General features: G+C 42.2%; 1 protein-coding gene across 1 annotated transcript in view; it reads left to right on the forward strand.

Moving 5' to 3' along the window:
• Positions 1 to 25,123, forward strand: part of PRICKLE1 (prickle planar cell polarity protein 1) — a 65,296-nt gene extending 40,173 nt beyond the window's left edge. Inside the window, exons 2-8 of the mRNA XM_053944053.1 lie at positions 15,695 to 15,873; positions 18,118 to 18,231; positions 19,069 to 19,206; positions 19,703 to 19,906; positions 20,410 to 20,596; positions 20,734 to 21,597; positions 22,885 to 25,123. Of these exons, the coding sequence (XP_053800028.1) occupies positions 15,742 to 15,873; positions 18,118 to 18,231; positions 19,069 to 19,206; positions 19,703 to 19,906; positions 20,410 to 20,596; positions 20,734 to 21,597; positions 22,885 to 23,741 (2,496 nt within the window). The 5' untranslated portion in view covers positions 15,695 to 15,741 and the 3' untranslated portion in view covers positions 23,742 to 25,123. The remainder of the gene's footprint in view (positions 1 to 15,694; positions 15,874 to 18,117; positions 18,232 to 19,068; positions 19,207 to 19,702; positions 19,907 to 20,409; positions 20,597 to 20,733; positions 21,598 to 22,884) is intronic.

Here is a 25,123-nt window from a genome sequence, read left to right on the forward strand (position 1 = left end):
CTGAGCAGTTCACCAAGAACTGATTGAGGAAGGACATTCTTAATCCAGCTGTATAATGGAACCATGTTGGTTATCAGTATTCTTCATTCTTGATTCATCCATTTCTTAATGAAACTGTAGTTAACTATAGATGGTCTTTTCAAAACTTTTATTTTTTTTCTTCTTTTCTTTTCTTTGATGTGCCTATTAGGCACATCTATTAAGTTCCTTTTTCTGTGCATGGAGCTTACACAGCAGTCGGAAGGTGAGTGTGGGATATCTGCTGATGAAAGCAAATCATCTAAACCTAAAAAGTGATTCTTGCCCCAATCTCCACCCTGCTCTTTGTTGGAAAAAGTGGTTCTTGCTTTAACACTTAGTGGGAGATTCAGAGCACCTTCAGAAAACTGACGTTCTTTTTATCAGGTGGAAGTGAAGTCTAGGTCAGCTGCCAATTGCATTTTCAAAAACAGTATTATTATCACTGAATTGTCACTGACTCATTAGCTCTGCATATCGGAGAAGCATTACGAAGGAGTACCGCTGAAGAGAAAGTAGCTGATGACTGAGGAGGGAGGGATGTGTGTGTAACACAAAAATCCAAAGATTATGTTAAGCTGGAGAGTCATGTGTATATGGCCATTGTGAAACATTGATTCTCACCTTTCCTCTGCTTACTGATTGTCTGAGAGTTGATCTTGTCCTAGCAATAATTTTTGTAGACAAGAAAGCAACTTGGGAAAATATGCAAATATAAAGGAACTAAATTGTTGAAAACGTAAAATAATATTAAACACACATAACATTCTCAGGACTTTTAAAATAGACTCTATATGTGATGAGTGCCATTTTTCAGACCTGTAAAAATGCCATGTCTTGACAAGTCACCTGTCATACATATCTGAGGTCATATCAAGCAGCTCTCATATTCACAGGTTTCACTTAACAAAAACCTGGTTTGTTGAAAATTGAGTTCATATTGCTATCTCAAATATATGCTTTCAAAACCTATTTAAAAATAATAAAATATTATGTAGTGGAAGAGTTGGGTGCTTTTCTCCTGTTTCCTGCTGAAAGTGGTAGAACTTTTTTCAGAAACTGCAGAATTTCAGAAATTAATCTTGAAGTATCTTTGTGCAAGTGGCCTGACACTTGAGTAGATTAGCTCACCCTCTGTTATTGGAACTGGTAGCAATGGTAAAATGGTTCACTTTATAGTGGCTGAATATAAATATATTCTAATATTCAAAAAAATGGGGGCAAAAGTTGTCAGTTCTAGAAGCATGCATTGCCTATGACTATAGATTGCATTAGCACTTATTCACTTCCATTGAATTCTGGTACTCTTTCAAAGCTAGATGTTATTATTTCAAGGCTATGCACCCAAAGGAATTCATCCTCCTGGGCAAGCCGCTAAGAAAAGCCAGGACATGCTGGCAAGCCCAGGTAGGTGTAGCTTAAAGCTCTGCCAACTGAGTATCAGGTGTCAGGTATTGTCAAGCAGTTGCTGTTTCAGCAGCTGACAGTACCATGAAGGCTTAGGGATCAATGGATGTTGCACAAAGGTCACTCATGTCAAGGGTACCTTGAAGACACATGAGTGTCTTAAAACAATTTCATTTGTACTGTTTGCTTCATGCATAAGGATTTTCAGTACCACAAATAATCAAAAATACTTTGCTCCTAAAATATCCTTATATATTCTTAAGAGTCTACAAACATTTCTGTGAACACAGATAAGGAAATGCAAATGTGTTGGAGGCTCCAGAATTTTCTTTAGCAGTGTCATGTTGATGAGATGAAGCTTGATATTTAGGGGATTTAAAATGATTTTCCCTTTTGTAGTTACAATTAATTATCTTGCCAGTTGGTGTGGAAAGGATAATGACTGCTAAAAAACATAATTAACTAGATTTCTATTTGAATATTTGTTTAACTGTGATCTTTAATATTATCCTACTGAACAAACAGACATAACGTGTATCTTGAACAAACACTGCCTGCCCACTTGGCCTTTAAATTCCCGTGCAGTGGAGATGAAGAGAAAGAAAGGAGCACTTTTATATTTCCAGCTACCCAATCCTTAGCACCTAGCTCTGTGGAGAAGGGAATACTATTTCACAGTATCACCATAGAATCATAGAATGATTTGGGTTGGAAGGAACCTTAAAGATCATCTAGTTCCAACCCCCCTGCCATGGGAAGGAACACCTTCCACTAGACCTGGTTGCTGGAAGCCCCATCCAGCCTGGCCTTGAACACTCCCAAGAATGGGGTATATCAAGCCATTGCAGCTCTTTCTGTGCCACTGTCCAGCCAATTCCTTATCCTTTCAAGTGCCTGTGGATGGTGATTCTGCTAGGTCTGAACTAGCACTTCTTGCCTAATCTTTCTCCTCAGTTTATACCTGAGTATTCCATAATCACAAGGGTATTTGGCATGCACCTGGGAAAAGTGCTCTTGAAGCCATCTTCCTGACTGCCTTTTAATGTGGTTTGGATGTGTCAGTGTAGTTATGATAGCTAGCTGCTGACCAGGAGTGGGACCATCCCTCTTGTTGTTCATCCTATTCCATTCCTAACACTGACAGCTGGGCTCAACTCATCTTGCAATAAACCAGTTCTGGTAGCTAAACCAGCAGAGAAAAACTAATCATGCTTAGAGGGAAAATGAAAAAAAAAAAAAAAAAAAAAAAAAAGAAAGAAGTAAAAGGAGAAGGAAAAAACAAAAATGTAACCTCCAGATAAGCATTCTTCACTCTGTTAAGCAGAAAGCCTCTTTGGGTTTCCCAAAAAATGTGTTCATCGTCCCATTGTCCCTCATCGCCCAGGAAAAGAAACAGCAAGTTTCAACCATCTGTGTTTAGCCCACATCTTATTTTGTCATACAGAGTTAGATGCGTATTAGTGGGGTGAAGTTTGTACTAAGGGCAAAAGCCCCTTAACACTGATTTTTATTTGTACAGGCATGTAAATGGGAGATCATTTGTTGCCCATTTTGGAGTTGTGGGCTACATTACAGTGCTTCCATTGGGAAAAAATAGATTGGATTTTTTTTTTACCAAAATGCCAGCATATGGAGTTTCATAGTGCATTTAAGAAAGACATAGGAGTGAAACCTTTGTGGCTGTCATTGAAGGAACTTCAGTTAGGTGGATGACTTTTTCTTATATTTTTTTTTTCCCTTTTTTAAAAAAAAATCAGGGTTGGAGAGAATAAGAGGAAGGGGGACATACGATTATCATTTCTATTTTAAGGCAACACACTGCAAAACTGTGTCAGTTCTGGGGTCAGGGTGCCATTTGGATGCTGCCTAGCCTGCTCCAAGCCTTCTTAAGTGTGAAGAAAAAGCAACCTTGTACAAATCAAACCACAGTAACAGTAGTGGCAGACTGGATAGAAGAGCAGCGAATCTCTGGTGAGGTAGGAGCCTGCCCAACTTTTTTTGCTGAGCAAGAAGTGAGTCTGAGTGTTCCCAGGCTCACCTGGCTCAGACAATTATTTAGCCATTGATCTTTCTATGCAAAATACTGAAACACTTATCATATTTTAGTGATGCCTTTTGGTAGAATTTCATGGTCTTCAGTCTTGGCAGCTCATAAATCGGGCAGTGTCTCTTGCAGCTGCTGTACTAAGGAAAGGCAATAAAGGTGTAATGCATCTCATTATCCACCTGACATTTTTGCATCCTTCTTGCATCACTGTCTGCCTCGAGGTTGACCTGTGATATTAATTTGGTAAAATAAACTAATAGTTAATCTAAGTATTGTCCTCTCCCTTGTATTTGTAGCGTGCTGTGCATATAGCTTGTGGAAAATGGCAGTGTAGAACTGCAGGATACCTATTTCATTGGTTGCTGGATTTCCCTCCTGCAGATTTTCAGCAAGAGGAGGTTATCACAAACCTTTGCATATCTCATCTTCGCCTTTAAACTCAGTTCTGTTTTTTCTGGATATAATGCTGCAGGAGCAGTGGTAATCCTCTACGTCAAATTTTGCCTTCACTTAAAGTCAATCACTTGTGTTTTTTCCTAAGTTCAGGTTATTGAAAAGCATTGCCAGCGACAGGGAAGACTGAGTGTAACTGGAGCATCACTCATACAACAAAACTGCACTCAAAAAGAGTTTTAAATTTGTTTTCAAATACTAGCTCAAATATTTGTTTGAATTATTAGTTTATAATATTATTACTGCATTATTTTTGTTATTATTATTATATTATTAGTTTCTTTACATAGATGCTAGCTCCTGGGTTAAATGCCCCTTTGTCTGCGTGTATGAATGTTGACTACAGTAGAAGATCCACAGAGTTCATACCATTTCCTTTTTTAATCTAAATAAATTTGCAAACCAATTTAGATAAATTGTGAGGAGTTGTTTGGAGGCAAGGCCTAGCAGCAGAGCTTGACACAGAAAAGATGACGTCATTCACCATCCACACAGGCTTTGGCACAATACTTGACTGAAATTCCCTCAATAAGCAAACAGTGCATTAGCATGGGCTCTGCAACACCTTCCTCATTGCATAATGGTGTTTGTGCTGGGTGTTATTAAAAACCCAGGCAGCGATTCCACCTGTGTCAGCCCCTGCTACTGCAAGGCATTGCAGGCACACTTTGTGGTTGCAATGCACTTTGTTGTGCCTTGTGCAGCCTGGGAATGGGGCACTGACTGTCCGAGGGTGCTAGTATGGTAGGGGAGCCCCACTGGCACCCCACAGTTGGTGGTTGCAGTGGTGTTGTGGGCACCTGGGTGTTTACCTGTGCTCTGTGTGACTGTGGGCTGTGTGGAGCCAATTATGATAAAATCAAGATTGCTGTCTTCAGAGGAGCCTGTGGGGTTAAGAGTTTCCAGATACAGCAACAGACCTGTTGGTTCAGGAGCAAGTCCTAGCCCGATCTGACAAGGAAGGGCATTTTAATGAAATTTTAATACTTTGCTGCTGAAGCAAAGTAAGATTGTGGTTTTAGAAGGTGTGTTGGTCTTCAACTCTGAGAGCATTAAGGAAAAGAAATAAAATAAACCTCTCTTAGTCAAGCATTCCCAACACACAGCAGCTTATGCCAGCCAGTCCTCAGGCCATTTGTAGCTGGTATAGCTCTCCAAAGCAAGCAGTAGGCACTGTTTCCCATCTTGGTACCTGATTGCTTGATGCCTCAGCAGATCTATGTACCATTGGCAGGTGAAAATAAAAATGAGCTATTATTATTATTAGTTTAATGCTACTTGATTGTCTCCTGATCTGTTACCTGATGTTAGTATTTCCATTGGGTGTACTGACTTACTGAGGCAGGCAGAGAGAGGGCAGGCTGTTAGGATGACAGGGAATGCAGCAAAGAGAAGAGTGGAAACTAAGCACCATCATACAATCACAAAACCCTTGCTGGCAAAAGTCATTTTATTCTTATATTTTTAACTTGTTGCATTTCACGTGCATGCTTCCTTTTAATTCCTGTATCTCTTGTGTTTTACATGTATGTCTGCTATGGAGGTGCTTTTCTCCAGATTTTAAATGTTATCTAAATGTTATTTTTAAACATTATTTAAAGATTGGCAAAGAGTCAGACTTTGGAGCCTTGAGAAGTCATGAGATGTTGCCTCCACGCCCTTTCTCTGCAACCTCAAAAAAGAAAATAAGGAAGACGCCAGTCATGGGCACAGTTCAGAGGCCTCAATACGTTGGTAACACCCCTGGTTTGCCTCTGCTCCTAGCAGCACATAGTGATCTGCTGTTGGTGCCAAACTGCCCGATTTGGGGGGGCAGGAGGAAGCAGGGTTGAACAGGGAGAAGTTTCACGTATGGCTTTAGGCGTGGAGTGGCACAGAGAGGAGTGGCCTTTGCCCAGTGGCCTGTTGAGGTCTGTAGTGACTGCAGATAGTGATAAAATTGTGCAAACTGTTCCTGTCTATGAAGGCATTCTTCCGCACTTGTAACCTGAGAGAGGAAACCTAGGGCTGGGTTTGGCAAGACATTTAAGTATCTAGAGTTGTAGGTGGATGTCCATGGGGGTTTCTGAATACACCAAGGCAAACAAAGTAAAGTGCTCTTGGAGGTCAGGCCATTTTTATACACCAGCTAAGCAAGTGTGTGTAAGCAGCCAATTTTTCCAGAAGAGAGAGGGAGAAAGGCTGGAAATTCGATCTCCACAACAGTCCAGCCTCACAGGAATCAGTCATGGTCTTTCCTTGTGCTAACACTGCCAAGTCTAGGGAATTAGACCAGTATTCTTCTGTGGGTTCCAGTAGATCATCTCAGATCATGATGAAACTGCTTCCCTTATTCTGCTCTCTTTGCTCCCTTGGGGTGTAGACCCAGGGCCACTGGGCGTGGGAAGGACCTTGGTGCTGTAAATGCATCTAGAGCTCCCTGTGCTGTAGCCTTCAGGCAGGACCATACATGGTCAGGTCATCATCCCTAAAATTCCTGAAGGGCATACCTGCCTTCGTCAGATATTGCTTTGATTTGTGCATAACCACTGCTTGAGGAGCAGTTGTAATTCCTGCTCTGTGAACTCCTGTGCTGTCAGATATATGGAAAACCTTTCCTACTTTATTTGAAAATACAAAACCTGGCTTATTTTGGGGAGTTTTCTCATTGATTTCTCTGAAACAATTATTACTGAGATTTTTTTGTTGTTGTTTTGTTCTAGTTTCCATTCACCTTGCTGCATGCTTTCACCTTTCATCGCTGAATTGTAACTTTTTATTTTAAATGAACATGTGAGATGATACTTTATTAAAAGTCTTGGGATGGAGGTTGTGATCAATACAGGGTGATGATATAGATGGTGAACTCCTCTGTTTATCCACTGAACTAATCAGGCTTGAGAGGTGGGTGTTGTGCCACTATCCTACCTGGAAAAGCTGCCTCTGAAGCACAAGAGGTTAATTTGTTTTCCGCTGCTTGGTCTCTCTTCTGTGACTGCCAACAAAGGTAGCAATTACCAGTGTCATTGGAGGGGATGTTCCCTGATCTGGCTAATTTGGAACTGGGAAACCACACTGACAACTCAGCAAATTTCTTACAGGCCAGACAATATCCCTGACCTGGTCAGTAGTACAAGAAAGTTGTTACCTAGACTAAATTTGTGCTAATACCTTAGGGCAAAAGGTTCCATATCCATTACAGGTCCCTTGAAACATTTGGTTGTTTGAAGAATCAGCTCTACCCAGATGCAGTCAAGACTGTGGGACATGTTGTAAAGGGCGAGTCAGTCTGTGCATGTCTTTTTAGCTCTTACAATTTTTTTAAGGCAACTTCTGTGGCATAGTTTGCACTTCACAGAATGAGTATGTATGCTGTCATATTTGTTGTGTGAAAATAAAGAAGAAATCATAGCAACACAGTTGTTCTTGTGGAAGCAGCCGAAATCAAAGGAGGCAGTTCAGGAATGACTTTCACAATTTGCAGCTGCCTAAGGGGAGTTATGATAGCTGTTTCTTTAGCCTAAAGTTCAAGGATACCATAGAATCAAGTGTTTGAGCACAGAAACACAGCAATCTGAGATTGAAAAAAAGAAAAAAGGGAAAAAACCGTACTGTAAAATAATTGACTACCTGAAATAATTTTAAAGGGCTTTAGATGGATTTAACAGAAGTTGTAGTGGGTTTTTCATTGCTCATACTTTTAAATCTAGATAAAATGTTTTGTTAATACAGACAGGAAATGTAGGAAAATCTTATGACCACATTAGTTCAGACTAGAAGATCACAATGGTTGGTTTTGGCCTGGTAATGTATAAGTGCATTGTCCAGAACAATATCGTAGTTTCTGTGCTCAAGTCACAAAAGTCACGGAAAAAAAGAAAAGCCATGTAGCCAACCATCTCTGTACACCCTCTGACACTTCAGTGTCAAGGAAAGCGTTAGGAAAATGGGGGACAGCTTGATTTTCCAGCAACGTGAACATGTCTTTTTTGGCTTCGCTAGACTCTTGGTCATGAAACTTCGTAAACTTACCTACAGCCATTGAGCTGATTGTGCTGCAGAAGTTCCCAAAGGAGATCCTCATTTTTGCAATTTGCTGTGCAGAGGTGTTGAGCCCTCAGTGTGGGGGAGCTGCTGAGAAAATGTCAGGCACTTCTGGAAAAGGTGTAGACAATATATGCAAATTGTTGGTATTTATTCAGTCATGTAGTGGGGAGAATAAACATTATTCCTGACATTTCCATTTTTGATGAATGGAGCTGGCAGATGTTCAGCTGGCCGCCAGATGGGGTCTGCTCAGTCCAACAAACAGAATAGGAACAGTCTGGATCTCATAAAGCCAGCACAGACAAAAGCTCTGGCAAAATCTCTAGCTCATCCAAGTGATACGCCAATTTTTACCTCAAAACGACTAAGCTGTTTAAGAATGGAGGTAGTACAACCAGCGAAACTGCTTATGGAAGTGAAATGGGGTGTGGAAGGATGGGAGCTGGTTAGTTTGCTGGAGTTTAGCAGGTTTTTTCCTGCCGCAGGATCCACAGACTGCAGCTTTAATTCCCTGTGGCTGGAGCTGCGCGGGGCCTTCTGCATTTACCCACGGTTACAGGTGTAATGGTCGTGTCTCTGGGCACATCTCCTCGGCTGGTGGTCGGAATGGACTGCGTATAGCGCCTTTAGCCCAGGATGGGCTGTGCCTCTGGGATCAGATAGCCCAGATGCTCCTGGTCCTCGGCCGGCCGCTCGGGCTGCCTGCTCCTAGCGATGGGGAATCAGCCCACGGGAGGAGTTGTGGAGGCTTCTCCCGGCTCGTCTTGAGACTGGCGTGTGCCCAGCCGAGGGTCGGGGGCAGCCCGCGGGGAGGGGGTGACAGTGCTGAGGACAGGGACGCTGCTCTGAGCACCTCCGCCCGCGCCTGTACCCGTCAGGACCGGCTTCCTTCAGCGCACTGCGGGCAAAGCCATTCAAATTTACAGAAGTGAATTTAAACCCATGCAAATTCGGTTCCTGGGGGAAGCTATAAATGTCTGAGAAGTGCCTCGTCGCCGTCCCGCACGGCGGCCCGGGCAGATAAGCCGCCCCCGGCTGCGGGACCTCGGCGGGGAGCGAGGGACGGGATGCGAGGGGGCTGGGTCGCCGCTGCCCCTCGCAGCGGTGGGGCGCGTCGGGGCTGTGTGTGTTGCCGCTCCGACCCCGAGATGCAGCGCGAATAAATTCCCTTTGATAATGACTTCCCCAGGGAGACAAAGAGCGGGAGGGAAGAGGAAATTTGACCGCGGTGTTCACGGTTACATTGGCGGTGCCGGGGGGAAGCCGTCCGCCTGCCTTTGAAGCCGGAGCACCCGCCTCTCGGGGCTTTTTATGCCTACGGGGTCGGGGGAAGTGGTAAAAGCGAGGGCTGGCAGCCTCTTAGAAAATGCCCCGGTGCTACTTCTCTGTGCGTAAGCTGGGGCTCGGACGCCTCTTTCCCACTTGGAATGTGCCAAGGGAGGCAGTGATGGACGGCTGCTCTCTGCGATCCTCGGCTTCAGATAGGGTTTATTATTTTTATTATTCATGTACAGAAATCTGGAACAAATGTTTTCCCGTCCTGAACCGAGTCCTTCCCGTCCGGGTGCGCGGGGCGGCGGTGGCCGGGCCAGGCCGGGTCGGGGCGGCCGGAGCGCGTCCAGGGTGCGGTGGGAAATCTATTTCGGGCGTAAACACGAACAAAAGCACTGTAGCCAAACCGTGTGTCCGTCGTGTCCTGAGCGCAGAATTTATTGCTTGTGCAGGCGCTCAGTCCCCTGGGTGGGTAGGCGGCCGGGACCGCGACCCTTCCTGCCTCGGGGGCGGTGGCAGGAGACGCTCCCCCTTCCCACACTCTTTTCCCCGCCTTGGGCAGCACTTTGAAGGAAGATCGCTGGTGGGAGCGATCCCTCCCGCCGCCTGACAGAGGAGCGGTGAGGGGCGGAGGGGTTCGCCGGGGGTCGGGGGTCCCCTGGGCGTCGGCGGGAGGCTGCCGGTGCCGGTCCGGGGCGAGCTCGGGGAGGAGCGCTGGGGAGGCTGCTCCCTCCCCGGCCCCCGGCCAGCCGCCCCGCGGGAGGGGACGGGGGAGGCGCAGGTATCTCTCCCGCTGCGCTCCCAGCAGGCAGGACGGGGAAAGGAAGCGGTGGCGCCGCCCGGCAGGGACAAGACTGGAGCAGCCCCCGCCGCCCCTTGCCTCGGCGGGACCGTGCCTGGCGCTGGCCGCTCCTCCGGGCCTGCCGGGCTCGGGAGGAGCCGCGGGGAGCTGCCGGCGCCGGTCGGGAGTGCGGCGCGGCGCAGCCCCGGGCTCGGTGTGAAGCTGCCGCGGCGGGGCGCGGGGTCGGGTCTGCAGCCGGCATCGCCTCTCCTGCGCCGCCTCCCCGGCTCCGCCAGCAGCCTGGCCGCTGTTTCGCTGCCGCACAGAGGTAATTTGCGGTAACTTGTATCCGCTCTCCTTCGCGGCGGCTCCCACGGAGGGACAGGACAGACGGGTGGGTGCCGGTGCCTTTGCGCATCCGGCTCCAGAGCGTGGGGACCCGGGGGACTGGGGGTGCTCTGACCCACCTTAATGTCTCTGAAACTTGCTCAGGATGGAAAACCTCCCACCTGTCCTTCGGGGATCTCTGCCTGCTGAAGAAGGCACCGTCCCGGCTCCTCCAAGATGAGAGCGCGGGGCGGTCAGGGTGTACGGGGCTTAGGCGCAGAATTTTTTTACTTTTCTGTTTTTTTACAATTCCTGTCTTGTGACTTATTGAACACTTTCTTCAAGTGTTTTCTCTGGAAACTTGTCTCAAATGAGGGCTGTGAGCCCTAACAAAGAAGCGTGTTGTTCGACAGCCAACAGGTGATGGAGTGAAACCTGAGTATATGTGTACATTGGAGTAAAGTCTGGCTCTGTTTAAAATAGAATTTTGAAAATCAATGGGAGACTGTAAAAGGCAAGATTTCCTTCTTTCTAAATCTGTAACCCTCTTAAGGAGAGAGCGGGGGTAGCATCCGTGAGAATACCTCTTTCTCGGCTGGAGGTTTGGGTCTTGCCTCGCTGCAGTGTGTGCTTGAGTTTCCATCAGCGATGTGCAGAGCCAAGGATAACACGGCCAAATCAGATGTGTTGGCATGGGGCGATGCTTTGTCACGGGACTTCCTCCTTTTGCTAAATGCAGGTAGCCCGCCTTTGCAGTATGGCTCGTCAAAAGAAAATACCGTGAGAAGGATCGTCTGACTTCCAGTTGGAAAAGTGGTCTTGGCGCTAGGATGCTAGAGGAGGAAAGCAGTTAACTTCTCTGTTGGTCCTTGTATACTGGCTAAAAAAAAAAGGAAAACAGTTCTTCTAGGGTCTATCTAGAGGTCTTTTGAATGAACAAGTAAACTGGCTCTATTCCTTCCCCATGGCTCTGGGTAGTTCGTTACTCAAAAGAACCCAGCAAGCTGTGTGCTGGTGCTGATGTAGATTCTCCTTATCAGTTCTGGATCTGGATTTCCCACACAGAGAGCTATAGAGCTCACTGTAGCTAGAGAATGGGACTTCCTGATCATGTGCATAGTACACATTGGAAATAGGCTTTGAATTATTAATAGTTACTTTATGGTGGTTTATTGTTGTTATATTGTGCCCTTCCTCTTCTAATGTAGTTATCTTGCACCAGAGATTAAATAAGCAGGTGAATGGGCTGACCATGCTAATCTTGAGTCGTTGGGCCTTCATTGTGAATGGATGCATGTGATATGCATCTTGTATCCCCTATAGCCTTGTTAACAAGCCTTCTAACAAAAAAGTTGTTAAAACAATTTGCCCTGCAGGACAGAGTAAAACAGCAGGGGGTGGGCAAGGAGATGTTTGTCTAACTTTGCTTACAAATCGTGACCTCTTCTATCTGGTCAGGGGGAACATAATCAGTGAGCTGGAAATCCTAGCATGGGGATAACCTTTATATGGGCTTCAGCAACAGCTTTGTTCTAAGTTTGATATCCCAGTATTTTGTGTATCCATAGCTTTGTAATTAGGAGTGTAGTTTGTCTTTGCCTCTAAGGAATTTGTCATATGACTGTTTTAATTCATCAGTGGAAAAAACACAGTAATTGCTTTTCTTTTCCAATCAAATTTAGCTGTGTAACTCAGTTATGTTATTCATAGTTGTCAACCTGCCAGTGAAAAACCTCCTTGTAGGCTATAGAGCCTTTTTTGAGAGGCAGTATTTGAACAGAGCTGAAACCTCAAAATGTTCCATGGTCTTTAGGAAAGCAAAGCAAAACAACACATCCTTGCTGTGTTTCGTAGGTGTCATGGTAGGAGTAGAAAGACCACCTTTCTAGTCATCCCTTGGAAAGCACTTATTTTTTCAGCTGTTGTTTATATTCATTTGAATCCTCCTTAGGATGTAATCATTTTAAACAGATCACTTTGAAGGATGACTGAGGCTGGGGGGCAGGGAGGAAGAACCCTGTAGTTTTAAAATGCAAACCAAATTACACTTGAACAGGAAAGGAAGAAGAACTCCTAAACAAGCAGTTGCTAAAATAGTTCTTCAGATAGCCCGCTGTTAAGATAGACTGGATTAGAAACCTTGTTCTCAGCAACCCCACAGTATTTGTGTTGTGGCTTTATTTATATGTGGTGTATTGTCAATCATTTTATAGCAAGCTTCACATTTGTCCTATGGGAGCATTTTTCTTTTAAAGTGAATTCTGTCCTTTGAGCTGTTCTAATCTCAGTTCATTGAGGTTTGTGGTCCTTGCTTTGAACATTTTTAATCACCTTATTTGGGGAGGAGAACCCTGATTGTAAAGTTGCATTTTACATTTAGAGGTAAGATGTATTTTTCTTTTATTCTCTATCAGCCAAACTTTCAAACTGCCCTGTGTGACTGGAAACTGGACCTATGGGTCTGTGGTTTCCTCTTGTAGGAGTTGGTGTGTGTGCTTTCTGAAATGGATGTGTCAGAGGAGGCCCAGGCAGGACTAGTCTCTGCAGAAAAGCAGCCTTGTCTCTTTCTTACCAGTGCCTTGTCTTCCTTAGGAATTAGGCAACACTCCTACACTTAGGTACCTTTGCTGTGCTTAAGATCCTGATGTTGCCCAGTGCTGCTTTGTTCATTGTGGGAGTAGTATGTAGTCTTAGTGTTCAAAATACTCAGAAAAGATAGTAAGTCATCATGCATTCAGATTTTGGGTTGTTTCCTTGTCTTTCAAGAGAAGTTAATCTTTGATCTTGTGGAGAGAGGGTTTTGAACAATCGGTATGAAGCAATTAGTTACTTGGTGTTCTTGTGAGTGTTGAGTATTGTGAGAACAAGGCAGGAGTACACTCTGCTCAAGTGCCCAGGCACTGCCAGACCTGAACCTGTCTCTTTGCCTAAATCATGTTTCAAATCTGCTTCCTGTGGGATGTGGTTGAGGTCATGCTGCCTAATGAAATATTGTCAAAGATATTTAACCTACTGACTTCCTTTTATTCCTGGGATATTGGGCAGGAGTCAATTCTTGAAAAGGGACCATTTGACTAATACAAGTTCTTGCAAAGCCCTAAGAATTGGAAATACCAGCTTAGATGTCAGTGAGTGGCTCATTATTGCAAACCAGGCACCTGCCCCTTTCTAAAGGGAAATGGTAAAATAGTTCATCTGCTGTTAAGGTCATCTTGGAAGGAATTCAGCTTCTCAGTGATATTCCTAGTGACTTTATATTTAAGAATTACTTAGATATAGATGATGTGTGACACAAGCTGCCAAACTGAGCATCCCTATCTATCAGCAACAGTGAACACTTGCCTTTTTTTCCTAGAGTGTTTTCCTAACTGCATCACATTATTCCTCTGTCCCTCCTTCCTCATACCCCAGTTTTATGCAAGCAATAACATAAACATACCTGATGTATGACTTTACTTCCACCAGTAAGTGGGAAGGGGAAACAGTTCTGTATTCCTTTTCTTATGATTTGTTTCTGAGAGCAACTAATTCAAGGGATACAATATGTACCAGGAAGCCTGTCTTTCAATTTTACATATATAGGATTGAGCTTTGAGGATTGGGTTTGATCATACCTACCTTTCTTGAGTAAGACTGTAATATGGCGATGTTAAGCTCAGAAGCTGTTGTGCTAACCTTTAGTTGTTCAACTTGAGTAAGATTTCAGACATATGCCTGACAGCTCACCAGCTTTCCAGAAACAGCCTGTTCTCAGAGGGGAAGTTGACAGGTTTGCTTGCCCCATCAAATATTAAATTAATCTTCTATTACAGTGCAGCTATGAAGTGTGTTGGCATCTTAGTGTGTATGTTTTTGAACCAGAAGTTTTTGAAGTAAAGTTAAATAACTTAATTTTTTGGAGCACTAGTCCAGTGGAAGAGTTAAGTAATCCCATCTCTTTTTATGGGCTGTGAGAATGTATAGACATATTGAAAAGAGGGCTAGATAAGACCATATATTATATATATATATAAGACTATATATTATAATTTCTCTGAGTTTGTAGCTTTTGGATGCATATGGCCACTTTTTATGGAGGAGGTTTGAGATTATGTGCTGAATTATCAGAACCTGGCACTAACCAGTGGCTCACACTTGAAGGAGAAACTCCTGTTGAGTAACCCGCAGAACATTTGGATAAGCAGTCTTAAATGTTCCACATGTGATCTAGGAGCAACTTGTTTCCTCTAAAGGAGTGGTGATGAGACTGGAAATGTAACATAGGACCCACAAGAAGTTTTTAGATTGCTCTTCTCGTGAGACTCACCAGCAAGGTTTATGTCAAAGAGATTAAAATTTTCTACAGCTTGGATGTAGCACTGACAAAATTGGATCTGTGTTTAGATAAACAGGTGAAAGAATGTCCTAAAACAGGGAAGGCACAGCTCACATGTAACATGGTACTGTAAGAGCAAGCTTGTCCCTGCCCCAAGTGGTCAGGATATTTGTTGTGTTAGGACAAATCCTCTGTGCTTTTGGTTAGCTGTATTTCATTGAAATGCCTCATCTGAATTTCCTAAGAACTTCTGCTAGAATTAATACAAGACATATATATTGTTAAGCTTTTTACTGCAGACTGCTATGGATCTTGGTGAGAGCCTTCTTTGCCAGTTGTGCCTCAAAACAATCCCATTGATATTAAGTTTTGCAGGCTTCATGAATCAACAAAATCATCTCCCTGTAGGGTTTTTAATTGATAGAACAATCATGATGTATTTTACAGAGACTAATCTGGCATAATTGGATTTCAGAAATTTAACAGGACCAACACCCTTCCGCTCCCATACAGCTCAACCAAAGCTCTCGGAGGAATCCAGCAGATGCTCTGTGCCTGCCTTGTGAACAACAGGATGCTACTTGCACAACCATCTTTCCCCAATAATTTCTTTAGTTTTTGACAAGTGGTTGTCATGTCTTTTGTTTTACTAGGTTAGTGGTTGTAATGAGTTCAGGAAGAGCTTGTGTCATTCCTGTTGTTAGTACCTGCTCAATAAGTCTTTCCTAGATTTATCTAAATATATACATCCTGTGATGTGAAACAAGCAGAACTGTAAAAGGTGAAAAGCGTTAATACTGAAATACATTGTGGTTGCCAAAAGTGGTAATCTGTGCCTAGGTTTCTGGGATTTTTTTTTTCTTCAATAGTTTTATTTTTATAACTTTTTTGAGCACTTTTGAATTGCTTGTAGCAAGTTGTAATGAAGCTTCACTAATTTATTGTTCTGGGCAACACAAGGAATACTAAACTGCTGTAAGATCATTTACACTGATAATTAGTTGTTCATGTTCAAATCTATTAAAGCTCTATTAATCTTTTTCTCCAGATCACTGCTTGATGAGCTGCAGCTGAAATATTTAACACTGCACACTTATGCCATTGGAGATGGAGCCCAAAGCCAATAACCTCATTTTTGGGTGTCAGCGAAGCTCAACCTCTGACGATGACTCTGGCTGTGCCTTGGAGGAATATGCCTGGGTCCCCCCAGGCCTCAGACCAGAGCAGGTACCAACCACGTTTCTGCATTTTAAAAATAAGCCTCATAAGAACTGTCTGAGGGAGTGATATGCTGCCTCTGTAAGTCTAATTAAATTCTTATAATGTATAAAACTTTAATACATGTAGAACTTTTCACTTCTTTTTTGTTTCCTGTCCAATGGGGCTGTGTGTAGGGAGCTTAAAGTTCTCAGCCCTGAGGCGTTTTATGTTCCAAAAAAGTTCCCAGTCAAGGTTTTTCAAAAAGTATGTGCTGCAGAGGTAGGTATTGCCGAGTAAAAGCAGCATAGAAGTTTGCTTTCTTTTTGAAAGACGTTACTAGGTTTAATTAAAGCTCATGGCATACCTCATGACATTGTGCTCCCTGGCCAAGTATTTCACTGCACTTGTATGACTCTTTAAATAATTAGGCATTTGACATCTAGAATATGGATGGTATGACAGCGCATATAAATGAAAGTGTTCAGTCACTGTGACAGGCAATAATGTATTTTACACTTGTTTAAATGGTTGTATGGCTGCCATTTGTTCATGCCAGGATTCCTCTTGCATAGTGTCTGGAGCTGACACTTGTGGTTTGGTTGGGCTGTCCTCTCCCCTCTCTTCAGACCCCTTTTTTTGTGTAACATCACATGGCAATGGCAATATAAGTGAAAGTATTGATGACCGAGTTGCTATGGGAGACCAGAATTAACTGCTTATGGTATTCATTCATGGTATTGATGATATTGCAACTGTGCTGAAGCTGTGTACTCAGTAATATTCTGAACTCAAGAATTCAGTATTAAATGGCCAGGGTGGCTTTGCAACATCTGCTAAAGGAGGCAGAGCAATCCTGGCAAGCTTATACAGTCCATAGTTTTGAAAAGTGTAAAAGATGTCTCTTTTTTTGCAATGCAGAGATTTTCTTAATAATGTGTAAAGTAACAAGTCAGCAGGAATTGCAAATAACAGGCTATTTTTAGGGCAGCTCTTTTTATCACTTACTTAAGCATCTATAAGAATCCTGATGAATCAGACCTTAAGGCAAACAGTGAGCTAACATTCTGCCAGAACAATTAAATGCCCTAAAATATCCTCATAATCCCAGCTAGCCCAAACTCACTAAAGATGGGAGGGTTTTTTTCCCCAGAAGGATTACTTATTTTGAGAACAGTGCAATAAACTTGAGAAAAGGGCATGAGCTATTTTTAAAGTTTCACTTCTTGATGCATGTTATCTTTTTCTGGAGCGTCCTGAAATATAATCAGTAGCAAGTGGGCTTACAGTAGACTTCAGTTGCTTAAATTTTGGTTAAATGAAGAGCAAGTCATGTTTTGTACAATGTGTCTCATAATTTTGATTGCTTCCTGACTTAAGTGACTGATTAATGCCTTTTTTAATCTGTCTTGCACAGTAATAAGCTGTTGACCTGAGCATTATTTAAATCTGTATGGCAAGTAATATTTTTGCCAATAGTCAGCTTTTACAGCCCCAGGCCTCGTGACAAGCTGGAAACTGCATAGGAAAAACAATAAATCTGTAGCTGTTCCACAAAAATATTTTTTGCCATTGGCCTTTGTCATAGTGTTCATTACAGCTTTCCTGTCATAATATTCTTCTGAAAAAAAAAAAAAAAAGAGTGAAGACTGATACAAAAACATTCATCCTGTGAAAATCTCCTGGTTAATTTGCATCTGATTGAAATGTGGCTGGATCCAGCCTCCTCCCAAGGGAAGGATGTTTCCACCTTCTTACCAAAGCCCACATGGAAGCAATGAAAGCTGATGCTTTGGGTGAACCTGATCAGCAGGAGACTACAAAACCGCTTTTGTCTCAACAATGTGTAAAATGCAGAGAGCAAATTAAATTTGTTTATATAGTGGCTGTTTTCTGGAAAGCTTCGTGCCTTGTGTGGTAAATTGCAGAGGGAAATTTAGAATTTCCATGGAGTTGTTGACCAGCCCTGAAGGGGGTGGGAATAATGAGAACATTAAATGTGCATAATTTATGATACCCCCCTAATTGTCACTGCAAATTGCATTCCAGAAAAGCAATTCAGCAGCTGGGTGCTAGTTTTATCAGAGAATTCAGGTTTGCTGAGCTGGTTCATCTGGGTCTTGTATTTTCAGCACAAACTCTGTCACAGTCTAATGTAGCGTGACCTCTTCTTCCTTAGTAAATGAGACCTGAGATAAAACAGTAGCCAAAGGACACTGGCAGTGCTTGGGGCCTGTGTGTCCCTGGGTCTGAACTCTGCATTTCTCTGGTCAGGTCCAGCTGTATTTTGCCTGCTTGCCAGAGGAGAAGGTCCCTTACGTTAACAGCCCTGGAGAGAAACACCGGATTAAACAACTTCTCTATCAGCTGCCACCTCACGATAACGAGGTAAATACAGAATTTAGGATGAACTGTCAGGGCTTGGGTCTCCCTGGCAGCTTTTCCGTGGAGAATTACCTGCCTGTGTATTTATTACAAGCCTAAACCATGGCCTGCAGTGGCATCTGAGCTATAAAGCAGCACGGTGTGTACACTGAGTCCATTGTTCAGCTGTCCACTTGGCTTGTGTGCAGATAAGAGCTGTCTGGAAGGACACTGCCTTTGCTTGTTAGGGAGGCTGGTGTCACTGCAATAAACTTAACACCAGTTGGTTTTATAGTGTTTGCAGCCACCCACCAATTACCAGGAACCTACAAATTCCTGGAATTGCATTGTGGCGCACAAAAAGAATGCTTTGTGATAGTAAAAGGTTTGCATCTCAGTTATGCAGTGTAATTTGGAGTAGAAGTGGAAATAACAAGCTCTTTGTAAGGAAAGGGGCGGGGGTGTCAGTACTTAAGGTCTTGTGTATACGCCAACACTTAGTCGTGGGAGCTTAACCATAAATCTAAAGGACAATGTTATGGCTGATTTTAGGTTCATTCTGTTATTTTAGGTTAGCAGCAGACTTTGGGCTAGCTTCTAAAAATCTTTGTCTTGTCTAAACAACTCCTCAGTTTGCTGTGGTGGGTTTTTTCCTGTAATAAAAAAAAATCTCTCTCCGTACTATTTTTGTGTTAGGCCATATTACCTAAATATTAAGATGATAGAGAAGGTAAGCAGGTAAATTTTAATGATGATTGGCAGCATGCCTGATGAATTCCTTGCATATATGCACTTACTTACTCATCTGTTACATTAGAAGCTCAGTCTCTAATGTAAGTTCTCCTGTGTTTTCACTGGAAGGTGAGATACTGCCAGTCGTTAAGTGAAGAGGAAAAGAAGGAGCTGCAGATGTTCAGTTCTCAACGCAAAAAGGAGGCACTGGGACGAGGCACTATAAAACTACTCTCCAGAGCAGTGATGCACGCCGTTTGTGAGCAGGTAACATACTGGTGCCATAAGCTAGCTACAGGGCTGAATAATGTAAAACTACAGTATGTCAGTATTAAAATTTAAACTTACCTCTGTCTATGTCTGAAAACAACAACAACAAAAGATTATTTTTGAAACTGCATGGAAGAAGAAAGAAGGTAGTGCTTGCTTAAGCAAAATGTAACCTTTGATACTATAGGGAATGAACTGAGTCTTTGATATATTTCCTACTCAAAAAAAAACCCCTGATGCTGACTCATACTAAAGTAATGACAAATAAAAAGCAGACATACGCTTTAAAATGTTATTTTGTATAAAATAAACTTATATTCACAGAAGGTTCATTGAGATACAGTTCATCTAGACCAAAACTGATAATATTTTTTTCCTCGTCAGAATTTTGGAATAAAATCTTATATGGGGTTTGGTGTTTTAACTTAGTTTAAATGCAAGAAGCTAGTAGTTTTGAATGGGAAGTGTGTTCACTTTCTGGGTTTGTTCCTAGTGCGGTACAAAAATAAACGGCGGTGAAGTTGCAGTTTTTGCCTCAAGAGCTGGGCCTGGTGTGTGCTGGCATCCCTCCTGTTTTGTGTGCTTCACATGCAACGAGCTTCTTGTTGACCTTATCTACTTCTACCAAGATGGAAAAATTCACTGTGGCAGACACCACGCTGAACTTCTCAAGCCTCGATGTTCAGCCTGCGATGAGGTAAATAATTCACATTTTACAGCCAAGTAAACACTCCTGTTTTTCAGTTGACAAACTGCACCACTTTGGAAATTCCTAACTCCAGATGCAGTCACTTAAGAAGTCAGGACTCTGCTGCATAGATGTGTTTGAAAGCTGAGGGATATTTAATTTCTTGTCAAACCAGAAATACTACAAGCAATAAGATGGTATTTAGAAAGCAAACACCTGTATACGTTTAGAATTGAACATTCTCAAAATTTCCAAAATATTATCCTTATAGAAGCTTCTTTAATGGTTGAGTTCCGAGGTTCCTTTTTTTTCTTTTGGATTTATAATGTACTGTTTTTCTTTCTTTTTATTTCTGTTGTGGGAGATTGTTGTTTCTATCTTTGTATTCTAAAGGGAGCAAAATAAAAATAAATTTCATGTGTGACCTGCAGAGTTAGGATATCTTATATGCTCTAATTCCCAAGGTGAGGTTTAGGCCACTTAACTAAAAGTATTCTTTTATCTCTGGAAAGATAATTTTTGCTGATGAGTGTACAGAAGCTGAAGGTCGCCACTGGCACATGAAACACTTCTGTTGTCTTGAGTGTGAAACAATCCTGGGTGGACAGAGGTACATCATGAAGGATGGGCGGCCGTTCTGCTGTAACTGTTTTGAATCTCTCTATGCAGAATACTGTGAAACCTGCGGGGAACACATTGGTAAGTGTGTCCTTTATAAGCATTAAACTTAAAAATTAAGGGAAAGCCGATTTATGAAATGATTTCACATTCCAGAAGTATGAATTCTACAAGTAATTTTTTAGAGAGACCCACAGCATTGCTTTTTCTCTTTCCAGGTGTTGACCATGCTCAGATGACCTATGATGGACAGCACTGGCATGCCACAGAAACTTGCTTTTCTTGTGCTCAGTGCAAGACCTCTTTGCTTGGCTGCCCTTTCCTTCCAAAGCAAGGGCAGATTTACTGTTCAAAAACCTGCAGCCTGGGAGAGGATGTTCATGCCTCCGACTCTTCTGATTCTGCATTTCAGTCTGCTCGATCCAGAGATTCCAGGAGGAGTGTCCGCATGGGAAAAAGCAGCCGGTCAGCCGACCAGTGCCGCCAGTCTCTCCTCCTGTCACCAGCCCTCAATTACAAATTTCCTGGCCTTTCAGACAATGCTGATGACACTCTTTCTCGTAAGCTGGATGATTTAAGCCTTTCAAGGGAAGAGGCAGGCTTTGTTAATGAAGACTTCTGGAAAGGAAGGGTAGAGCAAGAAATGTCTGAAGACCCTGAAGAGTGGGCTGAACATGAAGACTACATGACCCAACTTCTTCTGAAGTTTGGCGATAAAAGCCTTTTCCAGCAACCCACTGAAGTAGACATTAGATCAAGTGAACACTGGATTTCTGATAGCATGGTCAAGAGCAAGTTGGACTTGAAAAAAAATAATCCAAGCCTAGCAAGTAAGAAGTATCAATCAGACATGTACTGGGCCCAGTCACAAGATGGTTTGGGAGACTCTGCATATGGCAGCCACCCAGGCCCTGCCAGCAGCAGAAAAATCCAGGAGCTAGACATGGAACACGGTGCCTCAGGATACAAACATGACCAAGCGCCATGGTATGGAGGTTCACTCGAATGTTTGTCTGACCTGAAACAGCAAGAACAAAGTGTTCGAGACTCAATGGATTCCTTGGCTTTGTCTAACATAACAGGTAATGGGGAAATCAGTGAATGGTTTTGATGGAGAGGTCAACAAAAGCATGTGTGTTGGAGTATTTTGAAGGAAAATTTTTCATTTTAGTATTTTCTAAAAAGCTTTAATATCAAGAGATGCATGTAGGGTAGGCAGCAGCTTTTATTAAGCTCATAATCTTTTACAGGATATGCTTCTGCTACTTAAATCCTATTAGATTCTTCTCCTTTCCTTTTGAATTCTCTTTTTTTTTTTGCTTTAAGCAATGATGTTAAACAGAATAAGAACAGTCTTCAACTACACATTTATCATATACAAACCACTGCTTTAAGCAAATTACTATTTTTCCATACCTTATGTATAAGAAGTTGCATTATATATTAGGATGATATTAAAGATAATCTACAAAACATTTTAGATAACTTCCTGATTTGCTTGTAAAAATATGTAGAAAATCTGAAAGGATGGTAGACTTCTTAGCCTTAGGCAATTAGGTTTGTGGGATTTATTTTTCCTTACTGACTAAAGGGAAACTGATAATGCACTTTTGTGAACCTTCTTGTCAAACATGATTGAAGTTACCCAAAGGGATAAAGTGTGTGCTAACCTTCCTTTCCTGTTTCTGTACAAAAAGCCCAAACCAGGCAGTTAAGACCCATTTGAAAAGTTGTCTGATCACCGTCTCCTTTCCTTTCCTCCTGTAACCTGAATTATGGCAGCTACTTGTCTAGCTGAGGCCCAACCACAGGCTGGCTGGATTTGCCAAGCACCAATGAAGGAACTGAGATGGGGAGCTTGGTTCAGGGGGCGCGGGAGGAGGAGGCACTGGTGGTATTGCACCTAGGACCATCACAGGCACATGACACCCTTGATGATTTTTTGAGAGTAAGGATCCTTCTTTGCAAGGCAGTAAGCTTGGCTTCCCTGTTGTGACACCTGGAACATGAATTTGGCAACACTAGAATTGTGAAATATTTTAGCCTTAAGAATGGCAAGCATAGACTGCAGAATAATTTTAAGTAATCCTTTTTTCTTAAAAGGTATACCTGTATGTATGTTTCAAAATTTTCGACCCATTGAATTTCTGTTCTTGATGTCCTCATGACAGATAATTCTTTGGTCATCAGAGTTAATACTTAAATGTTTTAAGTCAAAACAAAGCTTATTCTACTATGAAGGGAGTATTTTTTGGTAATAGTTCAAAAAAACACTTGGTGACAAGAAATGTTTCATATTTTGTTAAAATACTTGTCTCTTTGGTACTCCTCTCATTTTCTTTTTCCTCCTTTCTCCATTCCCACCACAGGGGCTTCAATGGATGGGGAAGGCAAGCCACGGCCGTCTCTCTATTCTTTGCAAACTTTCCAAGAACTGGAGGTGGAGGACTGTGAGAAGATGAGCAACATGGGAACTCTGAATTCTTCAATGCTCCATCGGAGCACTGAGTCCTTGAAGAGTCTGAGCTCAGAGTTGTGTCAGGAAAAAGTGTTGCCAGAAGAAAAGCCAGTGCATGTGCCTGTACTGAGACGATCTAAATCCCAGTCTAGACCACAACAAGTGAAGTTCTCAGACGATGTTATTGATAATGGAAGTTATGAGAATCTTGAAATACGTCAGCCTCCCATGAGTGAAAGGACTCGTAGGCGTGTTTACCATTTTGAAGAGCGTGGAAGTCGGCCTTCTCACCATCGCAGAAGAAGTAGGAAATCTCGTTCAGATAATGCACTTAATTTGGCCACAGAAAGAAGATGCTCTCCAAGAGAGAGGTTTCGTTATTACTCCCCTCAGGATCATGAAAATTTTATTCAGAATAGAAGCTCACGTGAGCTTCAGGCCTATATTCAAAATGCAGAGCTGTATGGACAATATGCCCATACCAGGTCTGACTATGCACTGCGGAATCAGGTGGTTGATAAGTTCTTTGGATTGTATGGTGAGGAAGATGACTCCTGGTGTTCAACTTCATCCTCATCATCTGATTCTGAAGAGGAAGGATATTTTCTAGGACAGCCAATTCCACAGCCACGGTCATTGAGATATCCATACTATACAGATGATCTTTCTGGTCCAACTACTGCATTATCCAGTTCTCAGTTTGGACAAAGGACAACCAAATCAAAGAAGAAGAGGGGACACAAAGGAAAAAATTGTATTATATCTTAATTAATTACTAGTATTTCTTAACTAGGAGGACCAGTCAATTCTGTAGCTACAGTTTGAACCACATCTTTTTTATATTAATAATTGTACTTAGGCAAGTTGCTGAAGTTCATAATGCTTTGCCACTGTAAATGATAACCATGCCAGAGTTTAAATTGTAAAAGTAACACACAGAAATGTCACCATGCCAAATGATCTGCTCAGATACTGCTAGGTTTACATACTGTGTTTCAGCTGTCAAAATACTGTTACTGCAGTTCTTAATACAGAGTTTTTGTAGACATTTTATTTTATGCTCACTATTCACCTATGTTGAATTATCTGCGAGAGAGGATTCGACAAAGATGAATAAATAAAAATGTTCATCCTGTGCTGTAGCTAGAGACACACAGGGTGATCTTTGACTTCTTCCTCTTGCTGCCAAGAAAAAGAAGGCTCTATACTGTGCCCTTTCTTCATTGATAAAGCTCACTCTTCCTTATTAAAGTTTCCATACAAAAACTGGATTTTTATTTGGGAAAATGCTCCTTAAGAAAGCAAAAATCATAATGTGGGAGCTGAAATGCTTGAAGCCTTGATGTATCCTAGAGCAGCAGTGAATGTTTTGTACATTTAACTTTCATCATTTTTCCTCTATAATTTTTTGAGAAAGTGTAAGGTGGTTGGTTTTGGTTTGGGGTTTTTTTCATGCCTGTTTAAAGGAAGATAATAATTCAGCTTCTGGAACTGGACTTAGCTGCCAATGAGTGGTGATGTTTTTTCTGCCATGGCTCCCACCCCTCAGCAGTGAGAGAGGTACCACTGCTGGAGTCCTTTGCTCAGGCATGTAACCCCATTTAAGTCAATGGATCTACTTATGTAACAAATATTTTCATACGGGCTTAAAGGATTAGGCTCCAGAATTGTGTCTTTTCACATGCATTATCCAGGTTTTAAAATGTATTAGCTGCAATTCTAAGTCAAAAAAGGTTGATATTTATAATGTAGTATTTCATAGGCTTAAATGTATTCATAATTTAACAGTGCAAATACTAATGTACATATTGTACAGTTAAAATTTTAAAATCTGAATATTTTTATATCCCTGAATTTGAAGAAGTTTGTTACCATATCAAACTAGATTTGTTAGGGGTTTAACAGCAGTGTTATGGATGAAATATTGCTTGTATTTTAGTCAGGGGGTTTAAGTTGAAAAATGTTCAGTGCAAAACAGCTTAATTTTGTCTACTAGGTATTAAAAGCTCTATATGCATGGTGGGGCTATGTAAATACTCTCTACGGCCCTCTTAATCTTGCAAGTATTATTTATGGGTCAAGCAAAATGTAAACTATATAAATGTAAAAACCACACAAGCTTGGAATATATCATTACAACCAGTATGGAA

The sequence above is a fragment of the Vidua chalybeata genome, chromosome 5 (genome assembly GCF_026979565.1).
Source record: "Vidua chalybeata isolate OUT-0048 chromosome 5, bVidCha1 merged haplotype, whole genome shotgun sequence".
NCBI lineage: Eukaryota > Metazoa > Chordata > Aves > Passeriformes > Viduidae > Vidua > Vidua chalybeata.